This window comes from Natrix helvetica (assembly GCF_964273705.1).
Source record: "Natrix helvetica genome assembly, chromosome: 6".
Taxonomy (NCBI): Eukaryota; Metazoa; Chordata; class Lepidosauria; order Squamata; family Natricidae; genus Natrix; species Natrix helvetica.
Genome location: NC_138553.1, coordinates 46,317,913 through 46,336,071, shown reverse-complemented (window position 1 = coordinate 46,336,071; position 18,159 = coordinate 46,317,913). Strand labels below are relative to the sequence as shown.

The 18,159-nt window shown below is 39.4% G+C and overlaps 1 protein-coding gene across 1 annotated transcript in view; it reads left to right on the top strand.

Moving 5' to 3' along the window:
- The first annotated feature begins 7,326 nt into the window (after nt 1-7,326).
- The window catches only part of LGR5 (leucine rich repeat containing G protein-coupled receptor 5), a 63,389-nt gene continuing 52,556 nt past the window's right edge, over nt 7,327-18,159 (top strand). Inside the window, exon 1 of the mRNA XM_081957328.1 lies at nt 7,327-8,025. Within this exon, the coding sequence (XP_081813454.1) occupies nt 7,820-8,025 (206 nt within the window). The 5' untranslated portion in view covers nt 7,327-7,819. The remainder of the gene's footprint in view (nt 8,026-18,159) is intronic.

Here is an 18,159-nt window from a genome sequence, read left to right as displayed (position 1 = left end):
AGGGTGTTGCAATATGGGTTCTTGGGCAAAGAGGCGTTTTAATTTCTCAAAGGTCTTTTGACAGTCCATTGTCCATTTTAATGGTTGGTTTGCTTTTGGTTTAGTTGGGGAAGGCCCCGTCTTTAATAGTTCAGTCAATGGTAGGGCAATTTCAGCAAATGTCGGAATAAACTGCCTATGAAAATTTGCAAATCCCAGGAAGCTTTGGAATTGTTTGCGAGTGCTTGGAGGTTTCCACTCTAACACCGCTTTCACTTTTCCTGGATCCATTTCTACTCCTTCATTGGAGATACGATACCCCAGGTAATCTAGCGAGGTTTTGTGGAACTCACACTTTGAAATTTTGCATATAGTTTGGCAGCTAGAAGTTTTTTCAAGACTTGCCGTACCAGTTTCACATGCTCTTCCAGGGTCTCAGAGAAGATCAAGATATCATCTAAATAAACGAGTACTCCACGGTTCAGGTGGTCATGTAGCACTTCATTTATGTCCTGCATGAATACTGCGGGTGCTCCTTGTAGTCCAAAAGGCATGACTTTATACTGGAAGCTTCCCAGGGGAGTGTTAAAAGCGGTCTTCCACTCATTCCCTTTCCGGATTCGTATACGGTAATACGCCTCTCTCAAGTCCAGCTTGGTGAAGATCTTGCCCTTAGCCAAGTAGTTCAACATATCTTTCATGAGAGGGAGAGGATAGGTATTCTTTTCGCATACCGCATTCAAAGCTCGTAAATCCACACAGAGGCGAACTCCGTGATCTTTTCTCTGAAGAGCACCGGGGCCGCTACTTTTGATTTTGCTGGTTCAATAAAACCTCTTTTCAAATTGGTGTCGATGTAGTTCCTCAATTCTATCATCTCCTCAGGAGTCATAGAGTACATTTTTGGCTTTGGTAAGGTTGCCCCAGGTTTGAAGTCTATTGCACAGTCTGTGGGGCGGTGAGGTGGAAGGTAGTTTCCATCTTCCTCACTGAACACCTCCGCCAGATCCCAATAGGCCTTTGGGACTCGTTGGATTCCCAGAGGTTTAGGGTTTGCTGCTGTTGCTGCATGTTCTGGATGGGTTGGGGTGTTGGGTTCAAACATTCCTGGGTGGCCTTTTGGTTCCACCGGTGGTAACGGCCCAAACCCAATAATCACCTTTCTAACGACGTCCTCCCACTTTATAGTAGGTGCCCACCTGTCCAACCATGCAAGTCCCAGGATAATTGACTCCTGCATTCCAGGGGCCACGATGAATCTGAGGAACTCATAGTGGCGGCCTATCACTAGCTTTACTAACTCAGTGATCTTTGTAGCCGGAGCTCCCCCAATTAGGGTTCCATCTACTTGCTCAAACGGAATGGGATGTTTTAGGGATCTGGTGCATATACCTAGTTGCTCCACTATTGACATGCTGATTAAGCATCGGGTGCAGCCGGTATCTATAATCACCCCAACTTCCCCTTCTACCCGTTTTTGGTATTTGGAGTTTGGCTTTTATCTGGAAGGGGCGGATAGGTGCACTCACCATTGGGTCATCTTCTGGATTTCCTTCCTCCTCCTCTTCCGAGGTGGCAGGGGTGTTTTCAGTGGCTTGGCTCTCCGCCTCTGCTGGCTGTTGTACCAGATGACTCTTCTCTGGTGGTTTTCTGGGGGTTTTCTTGATTGTGCTGGCAGGTGGTTGGCGCGGTTGTGGAACTGGGGCTGGAGCCTGGCATGTTGATGCCTGGTGGCCAAGCTGACCACAATGGTAGCACTTTATTTTGGGGTCCCAGGAATGAGGGGTTGGTGGGGGGGGTTTCAGTTTGCTGCCTCTGTGTTCGGTGGGCCAACAGTTTTTTGGCAGGGGTTCTGGTACCAGGCTTTGGATAGGTGTTAATCTCGTGGTCCAGTATGATTGCAGTGGTGTACCAATCTTGGAGACGATCTGGGGTCCCCCTTACGGCACAAGCTTCTTTCAGTTTGGGATCTAAGGCCTTTTTGAATGTATAGACCAAGAGTCTTTCTGGCCAGTATTGTAGTCTCTCAGCTATTCTTCGGAACTCTCAAACTAATTCTTTTACCGGATGACCACCCTGTCGTAATTCCTGGATCTGGTCTTCAGCATCCACCTGATGGGCTACATTGTAAAATCGGGCACGCATTAGTTGGATGAACCCTGTTACATCATCTAACTCGGGAGCTGCTTCTTCATGGAGTTCTGCTATCCATTATGCAGCCTCTCCTTCATTCATCCCCTCTGCTATTTCTTGGATCAATTCTCGATCCGTCGGGTATTGTGGGCCTACTTGGTCAACCTATGCCAATACTCGATTCATGAAGTAAGCTAGCTTGTCTTGGGTCCCATTGAACATTGCACGAAAACATGGGGGTGTTGGAGGAGGGGATGCTGGTGGTTGAATTGGAACAACCTGTTGGCCTGCTGCTTGGGGTGGTAAGCCCCTTTGTTGGGTCACACCCATCAGTTGGGCAAAAGCCTGCTGAGGCATTGGGGGGAGGCTGGACCTGGTGGTGGTCTCAGTCCCTGGCTCTGCCTAGGGGTAGCTATCTGGGATGGCGCCATTTGTTGGGAAGGGGCAGGCATCCACTGGCATTGAGCCCATCCATGACCCGGGAAGAAAGCCCAACCTGGAGTGGCTTGATTCATGGGTTCAGAGCCACCACTTTGCAGAGGGGGGGAGGCGAATGTGTTCCAGGCCCCTTTTTGCTGGCTGACTTTAACTTCCCAATTTTGTTGCATTCCAAGAGGGGGGGTGCTGATTCACTGGTGGCTGTGTGGAAGGAGCCAAGATGTCCACTCCACCGCGCAGCAGTTTCTCTGCTGGGGAAGGATAATGTGGGCTTTGCCAGGCTCCATGTAGGTGGTCCTGGGGGGCCGAGGTGTTGGATTTCACTCACTTTTAGCCATCCGAATTGGTCTTGGAGACCCATCAAAGAATGGCTGCATGAGGGCGGCTGAGATCTCCATTCATTAGCCCTTCTGGCCATCATCCAGCCGTCTGTCGGAGTTCCCTTGGGGGGGGGGCTCTCCTTCTAGCAGGCATTCCTGAGAAGCTATAAATCCTGAAGCTTCATCTCGCAGGTCTAATTCCATCTCCGAGGGAAGCCTGGGTTTTGGTTCCTTTCGCCGGGTGCCCAGCTGAAGTTCCCTCCCCCTTGCTTCAGCAGCCTCAACTCTTTCTTTAGAAGGTGCATAGATAGTATCGACAAATGCAAGCGATCCATTATCCTTAGCCTTCTCTGTTGCATTTTTTCCTTCTTCCATCTTCACTGAAATTTTGTCCTGCCCAGGATTGGGTCAGAACTGGGATTCAGTACCCCTATAAAAGTAAAATGAAAGTTGAAATAATATCGGCGTTCCAAATACCATGCATGAAATCAATCAGAGTCAATGGCAGAATCATCCTTAAAGTTCCAATTTAATCATACACGCATGTTAGCACGTCTGTGGAATTCCAACTCTGATTTTCTTCCTGGAATTCCACCCAGTTGAAAGTTCATAAACTTATGCCCACTCCCATAAATCCATCACATGGTCCAATATTCTTCTTCGACCCCGACAACTCCACCCCGCTGGTTCTGGTCAGGTGTCAAGGTGCGGAGACAAAAGATGACCTTGGCTTCTAGTAAGAATGACAACAATACATTCCACAAATCTACTCCTTTCTATTCCCTCCTCCCAACTACTACACTAATGACACAGCATAGGAAATTATAAGAAAGTGTGGCAGGCCAAAGATTCTTAAAAGAACCTCTGCAGGCCTGACAGTAGTACAGTCTTATTTCTTTTGCCTTATGTGGGATTCATCTTCTGGTTATTTCCTTAAACAACTTTGTGTGGACTTGTTGCTTGTTTCATGTCTTATAAATTCTCGAAACCCTCCATCAGCTTCTTTAATCAGCTTATCTTTAATTATCAGTAGTGCTTTTGTCAACTTTGTGTGGACCTTGTTGCTTGTTGCATGTCTTATAAATTCTCGAAACCTTCCATCAGCTTCTTTAATCAGCTTATCTTTGGTTATCAGTAGTGCTTTTGTCAAAGTTCCTCTCCTTAAATCCATCAATTCTTCTCTTTTTTCTCCTTCTATACCTTGAAATCTGGGGTAGAGCTTCTTTCCATCTTTCTTCCCTTTCCATGTTCTATTCTTTCCATTTCCAACCACGCACAGATCACTGTCAATATCCACAGTTATCTTGCCTCTTTGTTTATTTTTCCCTTGGGTTTTTGAAACTCTAACCTCCACTTTTTCCATTAGCTGGGTACCTTCAATTTCATCAAATTTTGCTATATTACCATCTATATTTTCCAATTTCTTCTCAATTCTCTCTGATGTTTCTAATAATTTTTGAATTTTGAACATAATCTGTTGTAATGTTATGGTTTGTTCTTGGTATTGTGTCATTGTCCAATTTATAAACACTGTCACTCTAGTTGGAAAACAAAGCTTTGTTTTTCACTTCTCTCTCGCTGCCAAAGAGACATCCAAAGGGCACCTGCATAAACAACCCATCTTATCTCTTTGCAAGCTAAAACCTTTGAAGTGCTAGGTCAAAATGATCAAAGAAAAGAGAAAGAAAAATATTTCCAGAACTCAGCCTCCAACCTCCAAGTGGCAGTGTAACTTCTTTTCCCTCTGATGTTACTGCTCTATTTATATTCCTTTTATATCCTCTTTATATTCCAAGCTTAAAAGAAACAAGGCTCTTAAATAGAACAAAATAAAAAGAAAATACCCCATCCAAGCCAGTATTGTGAAAATAAAAAAAAAGATTTAATCCATAGGTAAAAAAAAAAAAAGTAGTAGAAGAAAAGCCAATACTTTCACTTTAAAAAGTAGGAAGTGTTTGCAAAACTTCCATCCATAGAAGACAATTAAAAACAAAAGATAATACACTGTCCAAAATAGCTTAAATTCGCTGCTTCTTTTCTTTTCTTTTCTTTATAAGTTTGATTTGGTTTTAATCTTTTTTGGGCAGTCTCTTTTGTAAAAATAAAATTTCCTCACCAGATGGACAAACTTTCTCTTTCCACTTTCCTCCGGTTGCAGAGCTGTCCCGACTTCAGCAGCTTTGGGATGAGCTTCTATCGCTGGCTAGAATAGATTCTCTTGGATCAATCAGGGACTTTGCAACGTACTCTTCCCTGTCACCGTCTCTTTGGGACGGTTTAGGTCCAGATGGACCACCCAGCGGTAAAAATATCGGCTGCAATCTCGGAGCTCTGATATGGCACGTCCGTATCGTCATGACGTCAGCTCCTTTTCTCTGTCTGTCAGATATTTTTGACTGGATTTTGTATTCTTGGCTATCAGATTCTTCCCAAGGATCTAGGATAGTTTGTAAGAAGGTGTCAGGGAATATTGTAAATGGGGATCACATGATCATAGCAGGGCAGTTGTGGCACTAAAATGGCAAGAACTTTCCAAAATTTTATTTTCCACAGGAGTTACAGCATTCTGTAAGGTAGCCCATTTGAGGTACTTTGGTTGAAAACATTCTGTCCTGTAGTGCATTGTTTTGCCAAGTTAAAGGTTATAGACATGTGTTTTAGTAATATATAGATTTATGGAAGCGGAAGAAAGTGAAAAAAGTTATTTCAATTTAATCACCAATGATAAACAGGAGACATCTATATTCAAAGTATCACTCAACTATGAATTTCACCTTTGACCAGTTAATCTACTTAATCTATCCAAAATATTGTATAAATAAAGTTAGAGAAGAAAAAAACATCTTGAATTCCTGAAAAAAGCATATTTGTGGTAAACAGTGTAATACAAAATATAAGATTAATCTTTACCCAGTGCACTCTAAATCTGATTTAATCCATATATTTGGTTATGGTCAGGATCACTGAATGTTTAAACATCTGATAAGACATTCAGTTTGTTCAAGTATCATCTATTGGATTACCTTAGCTCTATAAATTGGCTGTGAAAGTGATATCCCCAAGATGTACTGGCTCTTTGGGATGAAAACAGAGACTAACTACAAAAAACCAACCAACCACAGAAATATTACCTGTATCTTCCACTAACCTTCAACACACACACACACACACACCCTTCCACTCAATCAGGTCAAATTTTTGGAGACTGCCTAGACAAGTCCTTGCCATTTTCTAGGCAAGGTTTTTTAAATAAGGTCTGTTATTGCCTCTTTTCTAGGGCTCAGAGAAAGTGGCTGGTCCAAGGTCACCCAGCTGGCTTCATGCCTAAGGCCCAACTAGAACTACAGCCTGATGCCTTAATCATTTCCCCAAACTAGCTCTACAATTCCCAGCCTAATATGTTTCAAATAAATTGAATTTCAGTCCCAGCCAACACAAGTTGAAGAGGGTAGCAAATGAAGGAAGCCTCATCTATCACACTATCAAAGTTACAGTATCTTTTTCCATTTGCACTTAACAACATAAGAAATAAGCAACTGCCAAAAAAACCACATTTTTTTAAATGTCGCCTCCATTTCAGTCCCAACCTTTGAATAAGGCAATGGTTAAGCCATACAGGTAGTAAAGTTGTATTTTGCCAATTATTTAAACATCACCCAAGCCAGACTTGAACTATTTGAAATCTGTTAGGTTTTGTCACCCGCTATTTTGGGCACAAGTCAGGTAACTTTAATTAGTTGTGGCTATTGCCAATTTCTATTCAAAACAAAGGCAAGAGAGACTGTCTACAAATTGGCAATAGACACAACAAATTTCCATGTCAAGACAGTGAGTGGAAAACACTTCAGCTCAACAATTTGGAAAGGTTTATAAAAGTATTGAGAGTAAAAAAAGCTATTTAGGCCACAGAACTCAACTTTATGTTTTGTCAGGAATCCAAATAAATGCAAGTGGCCGCCCTGTGCTTGAACATAGTCAGTAAAGGAGCCCACCGCTTCTCTAGCTAAATGATTGTTCAGTCGAGGACACTTCGTGTTAGGAATTGTCTCCTAACATTCAGCTAGAGTGGGCTTCTGTCACCGGGATCTCCTTGGATGACAGAGCAGGCTTCTTCTGTACTGCACTGTGGCTGCACCTGCTGACTTCGCGCCACCTTCCAACTTTTATAGACGCAACGCCTCTATCGAGAGAGCGCGGAAAATTGGCAATCCGAGTAAGCCCAAACTACTCCAGGTGGCTGCAGAGATGGGTGGGGAGCGGGAAGAAAACAACCGTTTATCTCAACCGCCTTAATTGTGCAAATGGCCATCGCCTCGGACACTTGAGCTGCTGCCAGCCAAACCGACCTTTTCCAGTTTGGCACAAAAAGCCGCCAGGCAGGGAGGGAGGGAAGAGGGAGGAAACCTGCTCGTTCTTCCTCTCAGCGTCCCCACTTGTTTTCGCGGGCTCCAGCGACACGAACCGCGACAGCGCCAGCAGCCCTCCCCTGTCCCCTCCCGGCTCCAGCCCTGCTCGCGAGTTTTCGCTGGCTGAAGCAAACACAACCTCCGGCGTCGGCGGGAGCTGCGAGCGAGCAACAGGCAGCGCTGGGGCTACGTCAGTAGGGGCGCGCGGTTTAGACTCCAGCTCTTTAAAAACGGCGTGTAAACTGAGATGTTCCCATAGAGAGCCGCGTGCGCCAGCAGTCGTTTGGGCTACGGCAGCGGGCGGCCTTCCAGCGCCCTCACCCACAGCTGTGCTGGCACGCGCGCGCTCCGCCACCCCTCGCCCTCGAGTTAGGCTTGTCCCGAAAAGCTTCTGCCCGACCGCCTTCGCCTCCCCCTCTCTTTCCCTCGCCGGCACGCGCTCCGGCTGCTTAGATAGTTAAGGGGGGATGTCAGAAGCTCCTTCCATTTCTGGAAAAGCAACTTTGCAGCCGTCGCCGTTTGCCCCCGCGCTGCTTTGGCACCATGGACACCGCCGCGGTTGCCGCTGTCCCTGCCCGCGTGTTGCTTTTCCTCAGCTTGCTCGGGTTGCCGTCCGGACTGGGGACGCGCCAAAGAAGCTGCCCGGGCTTCTGTCACTGTGAGCCAGACGGGATGCTCCTGCGGGTGGACTGCGCCGACCTGGGCCTCACAGATATTCCCGCCAACCTCAGCGTCTTCACCTCTTACCTGTAAGTACAGAATAACAGAATAGAGTTGTAAGGGACCTTGGAGGTCTTCTAGTCTAATCCCCTGCTCAGGCAGGAAACCCTACCATTCCAACAAGGGACTGTCCAGTCTCTTCTTAAAAACCTCCAGTGATGGAGCTGCTGCAACTTCTGAAGGCAAGCTGTTCCACTGTTAATTGTTCTCATTGTTAGGAAGCTTCTCCTTCATTCCAGGTTACTTCTCTCCTTGATTAGTTTCCAACCATTGTTTTGGTTCTTTGGAAAATAGGTTAACCCCCTCTTCTTTGTGACAGCCCCTCAAATATTGGAACACTGCTATCATGTCACTTCTCCCCTTCTTTTCATTAGATTAGACAAACATAATCCCTGCAACGCTTCTTCATATGTTTAGCCTCCAGCCCCCTAATCATCTTTGTTGTTCTTTTCAGCACTCTTTCCAGAATCCCTACAACTTTTATTTATAATACAGTTACCATGTTATAAAATATGGTACAATTGGCTCAGAAGGGAGCAAGGAGGGGGAAATTGCTTTTTGAAGCCAAGAAAAGGGTCAGATGCTTTCCCTCATATAGTGCCTTCAAATGTCCTGGATTACTTACACCCCTCCATTATTCTGTTAAAGTGGAATGGATATGCTGTTTGTAAAAGATGGAGAAGCAACAGGTTAGTGGAATTTGGGATAGAAACTTCATAGTCAACTAATTTCATCATCCAACAAAACTAATCAGCACAGCATAAGTTATAGCTAGTTCACTAAGCATCATCCCTCCACTGTCTCATCTGGTACTTTTTGATCATTTCATCCATGACTAGTTGCACTGAGTGTTAGCAAAAGCAAACAAGGAGGGAAGGGAGTGGGCATAAAATATATTTATTTCTTTGCATCTGGTATAAACTGACTCTAGTTGGTAGATTGCTTCTCACCAACTTGCTTCCTTGAGAATATGACAGAAATGTGGAAATTGGGGCCATTTTATAAAAGCAAAGGCATTCCAGATGAAGTGTGCTTATTGTAAGAGTTGGAATGAGAAAGCAGTTCTATGGGTATCTTATTTTGTATGCCCATTTGGCAGATACAAAGATAAGATATACTGTCACAAAGTGGAAAGTTAAGGAGCTGTGGATATATAGTCAGTTTCACAAATAGTTAAAACACTGTGCAGCAAAACCATGCATGGAAGTGCCAGATATGATCTAGGGTATTTTCTGCTGCAGATTATGTAGTAACAATGTATGGATAGTATTAAGAATCTGGATATCCACAATTCCATCAAATCTCTGAACTCTGTTCTACAACACTCAGTGGGACAATGTCACAATTTTTTTTTATATTCAGAACTAATATTGTTGAAGGATCATGAAGGGAATGGTGTTCTGAGGTCTGGTTAAAATATATATTCTAAATCTATATTAAAATTTCTCTAATTTGCTTGGCAGTGCCAAATCCATGTCAGTGGAAAGAAAGATCAGAAACAACTGGTTAAATGAGGGGTTACTATAGATCACTAATGGCTTTTTAGTTTGTGTTTTTCCTGTATTTCATTGTTTTATACAGCAACTGTAATTGAACCTATAATATTTTAATTTTGGGCTGTTGACACTAATATTAAAGTGGCCATATTGTAATGTTGCTATTTTGTCAAAATTTGTTAATTGTGTTTTCAAATGCATTGAAATGCAATGTTAAAAATATCTACATGGGAAGCATTAGTATGCAAAAATTAACTTGCAACGTATAATTATTTTATATGATTTAAATTGGTTTTGTACTTTTAGTGAGAAGCTGCTATCAGAAGTACTATCTTAATATGTGTAACTAGACAATCCTTCAATAGTCAAGGATTAAAGATGTATTGTGCAAACACATTTGAGAGCTTGATGCCTGGACATTTAGGTGGTAGCAGATAATACTTTAAAAAAAGAATTGAAACAGCTTCATTGAAACAGAAATAATTTCTTGCTTCAGGTCTATGTAATGTATTACTTTTTAAAAATTGTTTTGATCATCTGTTTATCAAAAATGGGATAAAAGCCATTTACAGACTTTACTGAGATGTTAAATTACATATGAAGTATTTTTTTTATAAATAACATATTTTATTTATAGCAATTTTTCCCAGTTTGATATCCTCAGTTTGGTGTGAAATTACTTCCAACTTTTATGGAGGGTACCACTTTGAGAAAGCCTAATATATAAAGTATATAAAAAATAACCACTTTTATAAACATGATTACACCTGCTGGATATTATCTTTACTAGGACTTCCAAGTTAAGTCTTTGAATGACATTATTTAATCTTTAACTAATCCTGAAAGATAGAACAGGTGTCTATAAAACAGAGTAAATGCTCCTGAAGTGTGAATAGTGAGTAAAAAATATGGGACAAAGTCTTTTTGGATTTACTATATAGAACATATTAAGGGTATGAATAAGCTCATTATCAATTTTTAAAAAAATGAAGGTTGAAGTGACAAGATACAAGTTTTACTAATTTGTGAACTACGCAGCATTGTTCTAATTTAGTGGGCTTCACATTTTTGCATCAGTTATGTATCCTCTTCACTGAAATTGTGACTGCAGTTTTACAGTTTGCAACATTATCTGGGATAAAGTACCCTCAAACTAATGAAGTTTACTCCTTAATAAAGATGCAAGAATTATAGTTATCTTCCCTCTTTGATCACTTCAGAACTTTTTAAAATACAATCATTTAATGGGATTCATTATGAGTAACATTTATGGTTTGAAAGCTCATGAAATTTCCCAAGCGTATACTAAGAGCTGATATATGATTTTGAATATATCTTTTTTAAATTTGTTTGGCAACTGTACTGAAGTAATTTGTTATGGCCTTTCAGAATGCTTTTCAACTTTTCAGTCTAGACATAACCCTGATACTCATTGATCCAAGTACTAAAGTGGCTCAATCAGTTTAGCTCTTAAGGTTAGCTACCTGCTCATAGGCTGTTTGTCATTGGCTTTTCCTGTTTTTTTTTCTTTTTACTTCCTAACTTTATATGGAGTAAAATTAATAATAAGGAACATTGGGTATTTGCTAATACTTTGAAATTGAGCAGGGTAGTTCATCTCTAAGAACAGTGGCCTCAAGATTCACTTTATGTAACTCTGAATAATGAACTCCAATAATGAATAATGAACTCCAATATTCCCAGGTTGTGGGGTATATTCTGTTAGAAAGTTCTGCCAGAAAGATCTAAGATAGTGTTTGCCTTTTATGACCATTATATAACTTCTTGATTCTTGAGACTCCTTTAAGAGCATGCAGATACATGAAAACTGATCTTCCAACCAGAAGGGGATGCTGCAACTCCACCTTGATAATTTTAAGCCGTTGACTTTTAAGCTAATCAATGTGATTGTATTACAAAAATATAACTCATAATTAAAATCTGTTGACATATTTTAAAATCATGAGTAATTAAGAAATTTGCCTTTTCTTTCAATTAAATTTACAAGCCATTTTATTTTATTCCCATCAAAGTAGGACTGTTATTAAAAGAGAGCCAGTTTGGTTTATTGATTAAGGCACCAGGCTAGAAACCAGACAACGATGAGTTCCAGTCCTGCTTTACCCATGAACTCCAATTAGGTGACTTTGAGTCAGTCACTCTCAGCCCACGATGTCAGACTTGGCTGACAAGCTGGCTGGTCAATTTCTGTTGCAAGTAACTGGGTCAACGGTGAGTTGATCTGGAAAAAAGTTGAGGGGAAACAGTAGGAAAAACAAGTAGTAAGATTGTTACAATGCTATATAGTGTTGTACATTATGCATACTATTATATTACTATAGCCGTGATGGCGAACCTATGGCACGCGTGCCACAGGTGGCACGCGGAACCATTTGTCAGGGCACACGAGGCATTGCCCTGTTAGCTGGCCTTCTTTGGAGGCTGTTTTTCGCCCTCCGGAGGCTTCCCTAAAGCCTCCAAAGCGCGAAAAACCGGCCCTATGGGCAAACCGGAAGTTCAGGAATGGACTTCTAGTTTTCTCATAGGACCGTTTTTCGCCCTCCAGAGCCTTCAGGAAAGCCTCATGAAGGCCCCTGAAAGTTCCAGAGGTCGGAAATCAGCCCTATAGGGAACCCGGAAATCACTTCCGGTTTGCTCATAGGGCCGGTTTTTGCCCTCCTGAAGGTCCCTGAAGGCTCCAAAGGTTGAAAATTGGCCCTATGGGAAACCTGAAGTTTGGGAATAGTGACTACCAGTTTGTCTGTAGGGCCAATTTTTGACCTCTGGAGCTTTCAGGGGCCTTCGGGAGGCTTCCCTGAAAGCTCCAGAGAGCAAAAACCGGCTCTACGAGCAAACTGGAAGTGACTTTCAGTTAGTCTGTAGGTCTGTTTCTTGCCCTCCGGAGCCTTCAGGGAAGCCTCCTGAAGGCTCCGGAGGTCGAAAATCGGCCCTACGGAGAAACTGGAAGTCACCATTCCCAAACTTCCAGGTTCCCCATAGGTCCATTTTTCGCCCTCTGGAGGCTTCAGGGAATCTTCTGAGGCCTCCAGAGGGCATCTGGGAGGCGGGGAGGCTGTTTTCGCCCTCCCCAGGCTCCTAGAAAGCCTCTGGAGCCTGGGAAAGGCAAAAAAACAGTGGCAAAAGCATGGGGTCACTAATCGCACGCATGCGTGCACGCTGGAGGTGTTATAGCATTATGGGTTTGGCACGCCAGCGCACAGCTCCTCTGTGCTCCTCCCGCTTTTGGCACGGCAGCCAAAAAAGGTTTGCCATCACTGTACTATAGTATATTATATACTATATTATATATTTTGACTTCTATCCATTTTCTATCCCAGGTTTGACATTCATTTGAAACATTGTTAGACATATTAATGTTTTGCATAGTGAAATGCCTTCATTCAAAATTGATATTTTTTGTTTAAAATGTTTTTGTTTTGTTTGTTGTCTTTTTTGAGACATTTAAACGCTTTGAAATTAAACATGATAATAAATGATTATAAATGAGCGAAGAGCAGTGGTGGCACAGTGGTTAGAATGCAGTACTGCAGGCTACTTCTGCTGACTGCTGAGTGCTAGCAGTTTGGCAGTTCAAATCTCACCAGGCTCAAGGTCGACTCAGTCTTCCATTCTTCCAAGATCAGTAAAATGAGAACCCAGATTTTTGGGGGCAATAGGTTGACTCTGTAAACTGCTTAGAGAGGGCTGTAAAGCACTGTTAAGCAGTATATGTCTAAGTGCTATTGCTAAATGTACTGTAAACAAAATGTAAAATGCTAGAAATAGGTGAGGCTGTGCCACTTTGGTTATTAATCTACTGATGTCTTATATGCAAGTATGTTAAGAAATCTTTATTTGTTTTTCTATTGAGAAAATTATTCTTCAGTTGTGCCAATATCCTACATCTGAGACCACTCACTTATTAATGTACACCTTGATTTGTCCTAACTTCAGACATTTCCAAATGTTAATTAACATACCTACATAGTCCTTCATATCATACTTGGGGTACTGAATCCTTCTGTTTGTAAAGGTTTATGCATTAGGAAAATGAATATATTTATATCATTGTTGAGACAATAGAAAATAAAATCATCTCTAAATGATACTCCAGCATTTAATATGTCCGAAACCATAAAAAATAATGTTGGCTCTAAATTGTGATTAGCACAAGTAATGATTTCCCATGATGTCTAAAATTAATCACAGTATGGTCAAACACTATGTTTCTGTGTTATGAATACAAGATCACTAATAAGGATTGTTTAATTATCTGCCTTTTTTGTCACCATTCCCAGCATGGCATATGTGAACAATTGTGGCAGTCTCATTTATATCACTAAACTGGGATGTGTGTGAATAATATATCCAGCATTTAAGTTTGTTAATAGTGGATTACCCAGGTTGTTGTCTGATTTCCTGAGAGTTTGTAGGCTACAATCAGTGCACGGACTTCTGATTTATATTAATAGGACGTATAGTTTCTGAAGGTTTGTGACATATTATATAGCATGTAAAATGCTACTCAAATTTATGCAGTTTTATATGTTCTTGGGTTTGTTTTGTTAGTTATTATGATATATCTGTTTATCAACAGGAGGTAAAAAGTTCATAGCTAGAAGGTTTGTTTCTGTTATATTTGGGAATGCCAGGTAATATAAAATCCATTTTTCTTTTTACAGATAAATGTTAAGAAATATGATGGTTTCCCATTCACTTTACACTTAAGAGCACATGTAGGATATTCACCCATGTTTATACAATGGGATTCAACATGATGTGATTAAACTGGTCACCTTTGTTTATAGTTACTGATATTACTTCCCTTGTTTATACCTAACACTAAGCCATATTTTATTTGTTTTTGACTTAGTAATAGTCCATACCTAGAGGGGGAAAGGGTGTTGTTGTTTTACAAGAAATGAGAATTTGAAACCAACTAGGAAATAGCCAAAAAAGTCAATAGTATATCTAAGATTCACCCTGTTTGTTTGTTTTTTTATTTATTCAGCAAGCCTGAACAAAAAAAACAATCCTGACTTAGCATTATGTTTGAGTCCAGCAATTATTTTGTCAGCCTGATCTGGTTTCATTGCATATAACACACATAGATCCTTACCCACAGATCCTTCATTATGTCCCGGAACAATGCACTGCCATAGCCTAATCTGTGATCCAGTTTAAAAAAGAACAAAACAGATGTGGGGAGGGTATTTTTCATTTTAGAACTAATTGTGCCACCAAAGTCAAACTGAAATTTCCATTATCGTTTACGGATCCATTCTTGTATTTAATAATGGGTGATCAGAAAACAGTTAGGTTCAAATAAAGAATCTTTTCCACACATATTCTTCTTCTCCCACAAATCTATAATGCTCTTTTTCTCTAGCCATCTGCAAGACTAAATTTCTTCTTTTTACCTCTACCAATCCTGCATGCTTTCAGAACCCTGACAAACTTAGCAAAGATTTTTTTAAAATCATATAAGAACCATAAGATTGTGCTATCATAAATGTAAAATAAACCAACTTTCTGCTAATCTATGTATCACTTTTCTGATTAAGCTATATTATCCCAAATATGTTTTTTTCAAAAAGCCACTGGACTTTGTTTTTCCTTGAAAACATTTTCCTTCTCATCCAAGAAGCTTCTTTAGTTCTGAACTGAAGAAACTTCTTGGATGGGAAGCAAAACATCTTCAAGGAAAAAGAAAAACTAGTTGCTTTTTAAAAAAGCATCTTTGGGACAATCATGACCTAGATGACTGAGAATCTCCATGGACATTAAACTATGTTGTTTTCAGCCATAATAAATGGAACAAAGATCAAATCACATTGAATCCAATAAAGTAGTCAATTTATTTCATTGTCTGAAGACTACTGGGCTTCCCAAATATCCAAGGAGGCAAAAAAAAAATAATCATGGAAATAAAGTAATAGATTACATCTTTCACTATATATTATAAAATACAGGGAATATTAAGTGAAGTCACAATCCAATTTTACCTGCAATGGAGAGGGGAAAGGTACTTCCAATTAAGTAAAAAATGCTTAAGCTACACATAATATAAGCTATAATATTTGCTTAACTGGATTTCTTTGTCAGAAGCATCCCCAGACTTCTTGGCAAATTGATTGACTGATTTATCATATTTCTTAACCACCCATCTCCCTCAGAGGGGCTCTAATTAAATTTGTCACCTCCTTAAGATGGATAAGTTTATATTTATAGAAATCTAACACAGCTGCTATAGTTCCATTGTCAAAGATAGAAGGATGGATAGATGAATAGAAGATAGATGGATATATTGGATTAAATGGAAACAAAGCTTTTATAAAACATCTAAAACATTTAAATGTCACTCTTCTCTTTTAAGATAGAAACAGAAACTGTAAGAAGAATAGAAGTTAAATGAGAAATAATTTTGTGTCACACATTTTGTGACTCTGAACTGGGAAACATACAAAAAGCTTAAGTCTAAAATAGGTGCCATAAAATGTATAACCATGGGAAAAAATAATTCCAAAGATCCAGTCCCAATGTCCCATCCACATGTATAATTTCCATAGCCATATTATGTAAGCCCCTATCAATGTAGTTCTTGCTGTACTTCCCAATGATATCATGGGGACAAGTAGAGACAATTGCCTATCCATAAATTTTAAATCTTGAGAGTTCTGATTTTTATTATACATGAAGGACTAAAACATCACAACATTCTCTTAACACTGCTTTTTCTTGGCTTGTAATCTTATTTTAGTCAGCCAATCTAGTGACTATAAAAGTTTTTTCCAAAAGTGAAAAAGAAATGCAAACCTTTTTCACCACCAGACAGCCACATGTTAAAACATATTTTTCAGTTTATGCCTTTCCACTAAAGCAAACTCCCTAGCTAAAGACCACCCAGGAATACTTTAAAAAATTATATGACATTATTGTTGGAAAGGTATTTTACCCCCAAAAGCATGAGTTATTAATGAACAACAATAATTATTTATATTTATGTTACGAAGAGTTTTTAGGTATAAAGGATATATTGTACTATAAAAAGGATCGTTATTACAGATTACATTTTAGAATCTTAGTTCTTGTTTCAATTATATCTGAAATACTGTAACAATAATAATTATTTTGTTTTATTAAATTTTATTTGTAAATATAATACATTGTCAATATCACTTTGATCACTATTGTGTTATTGTATTGAGCTGTGATTTGCATAAATTAAGTTACACTGATGTTCTGATCTTTCAAAGACTGAAAATGCTTTCAGCTTCATATCAGCTTACTTATTAGTTTAATTTTGCATTCTGCCCAAATGCTGTCTATAGTTTCTATTTTTATATTATTAACTATCAGTATTTCTTTAATACTTGGCTCACTAGATATAGTCATAGCCTTTTTGCTTAATGTTTTATACCAAAACAATATAAATACTATCAAATTATGCATTAAGTTTTGTTTTCTGAAACTTCACTATGAATTCAGTACAAATGTTTCTGATATAAATAAAATTAAACCGTATTGTTTGTTTATGGTCCAGACAACTTAGCAGACTGTCTTGGAAATTCATTTAACTCATTAGATTTAAATCAACAACTAAGCTTTTTCTGGCTAGCAGGATTAATGTATTGTCCTGATTGGGACAGCCAAGAGTAAACATTTTTTTTCAATGCTGAAGGTTTTTTTCCTTCTTTTTAATAAAATTTGATGCTGGATTAAAGAAAATAACTTCATGCTGATATCTTTGAATATGGAATATACAATAATTATATTAAATCTGAAATATAACTACTTAAAACACAAGCATCACTCTACATAAGACCTTTTAATATTTTATTGAAAAATTTATAATATGCATTATTTTAAATGCCATGTATTTTAAGAATAAATATAAATATGAATAAAGTAAATATAAATAAGAAAGTTAGAGGTACTTGCAAAATAGTTTTGACCAGCATGTTTTAACAAGACAAATAAGTTAATGTTATAAAAGATATTAATTTTCAACAGTAAAGTAAACTGTTATTACATTTTAACCCATACAGATATCTTTCAGAATTTATTTTTCAGGCGAACCCAAATAATTTTAAAAGATGGGAAAAATTCAGATTATTTGACAAGATTGCAATAAAAAACTGATCAGAGTGCATGTCAGTTATGTGTCCTTTTATTAGATTTATTTTTCTTATGAAAAATGCAGTGACCACTGTTTTGATTGAAGGCTAGTAGGGTTGTACTCTCTGAATCTTAATTAACATCTTCAGTCTCAATGGAAAACTAACAGTGATACCTTAAAATCTTGCAGTTGCACTCTAATTCAACTCAGTTGATATGTTATAAGCACTTGTTGCTGAAATAAAGGAAGTTATCAATGACCATTTTGAATTTTGTCTACTGAAGTGACAGAAGTCAATAATTTTATTTTCAATCTGGAACTGAATTCTGAGGTTTAAATGGGTCTAAATATAGTAACATACTGCAAGGAGGTGAAATTGAAGAGGGGCTAACATCTGGCAGAACCTACCCTTTTGTTGGAAAGATTCAACAAAAGGGGCAGCACCAGGAAACTACAGCCATTTACCTGCTTACCAACAACCTTACTAACTGGTGTGGTAGCTGATGCAGTCCAACAGCATCTAGTAGTCAGGCCTTTTCTACCCGAGC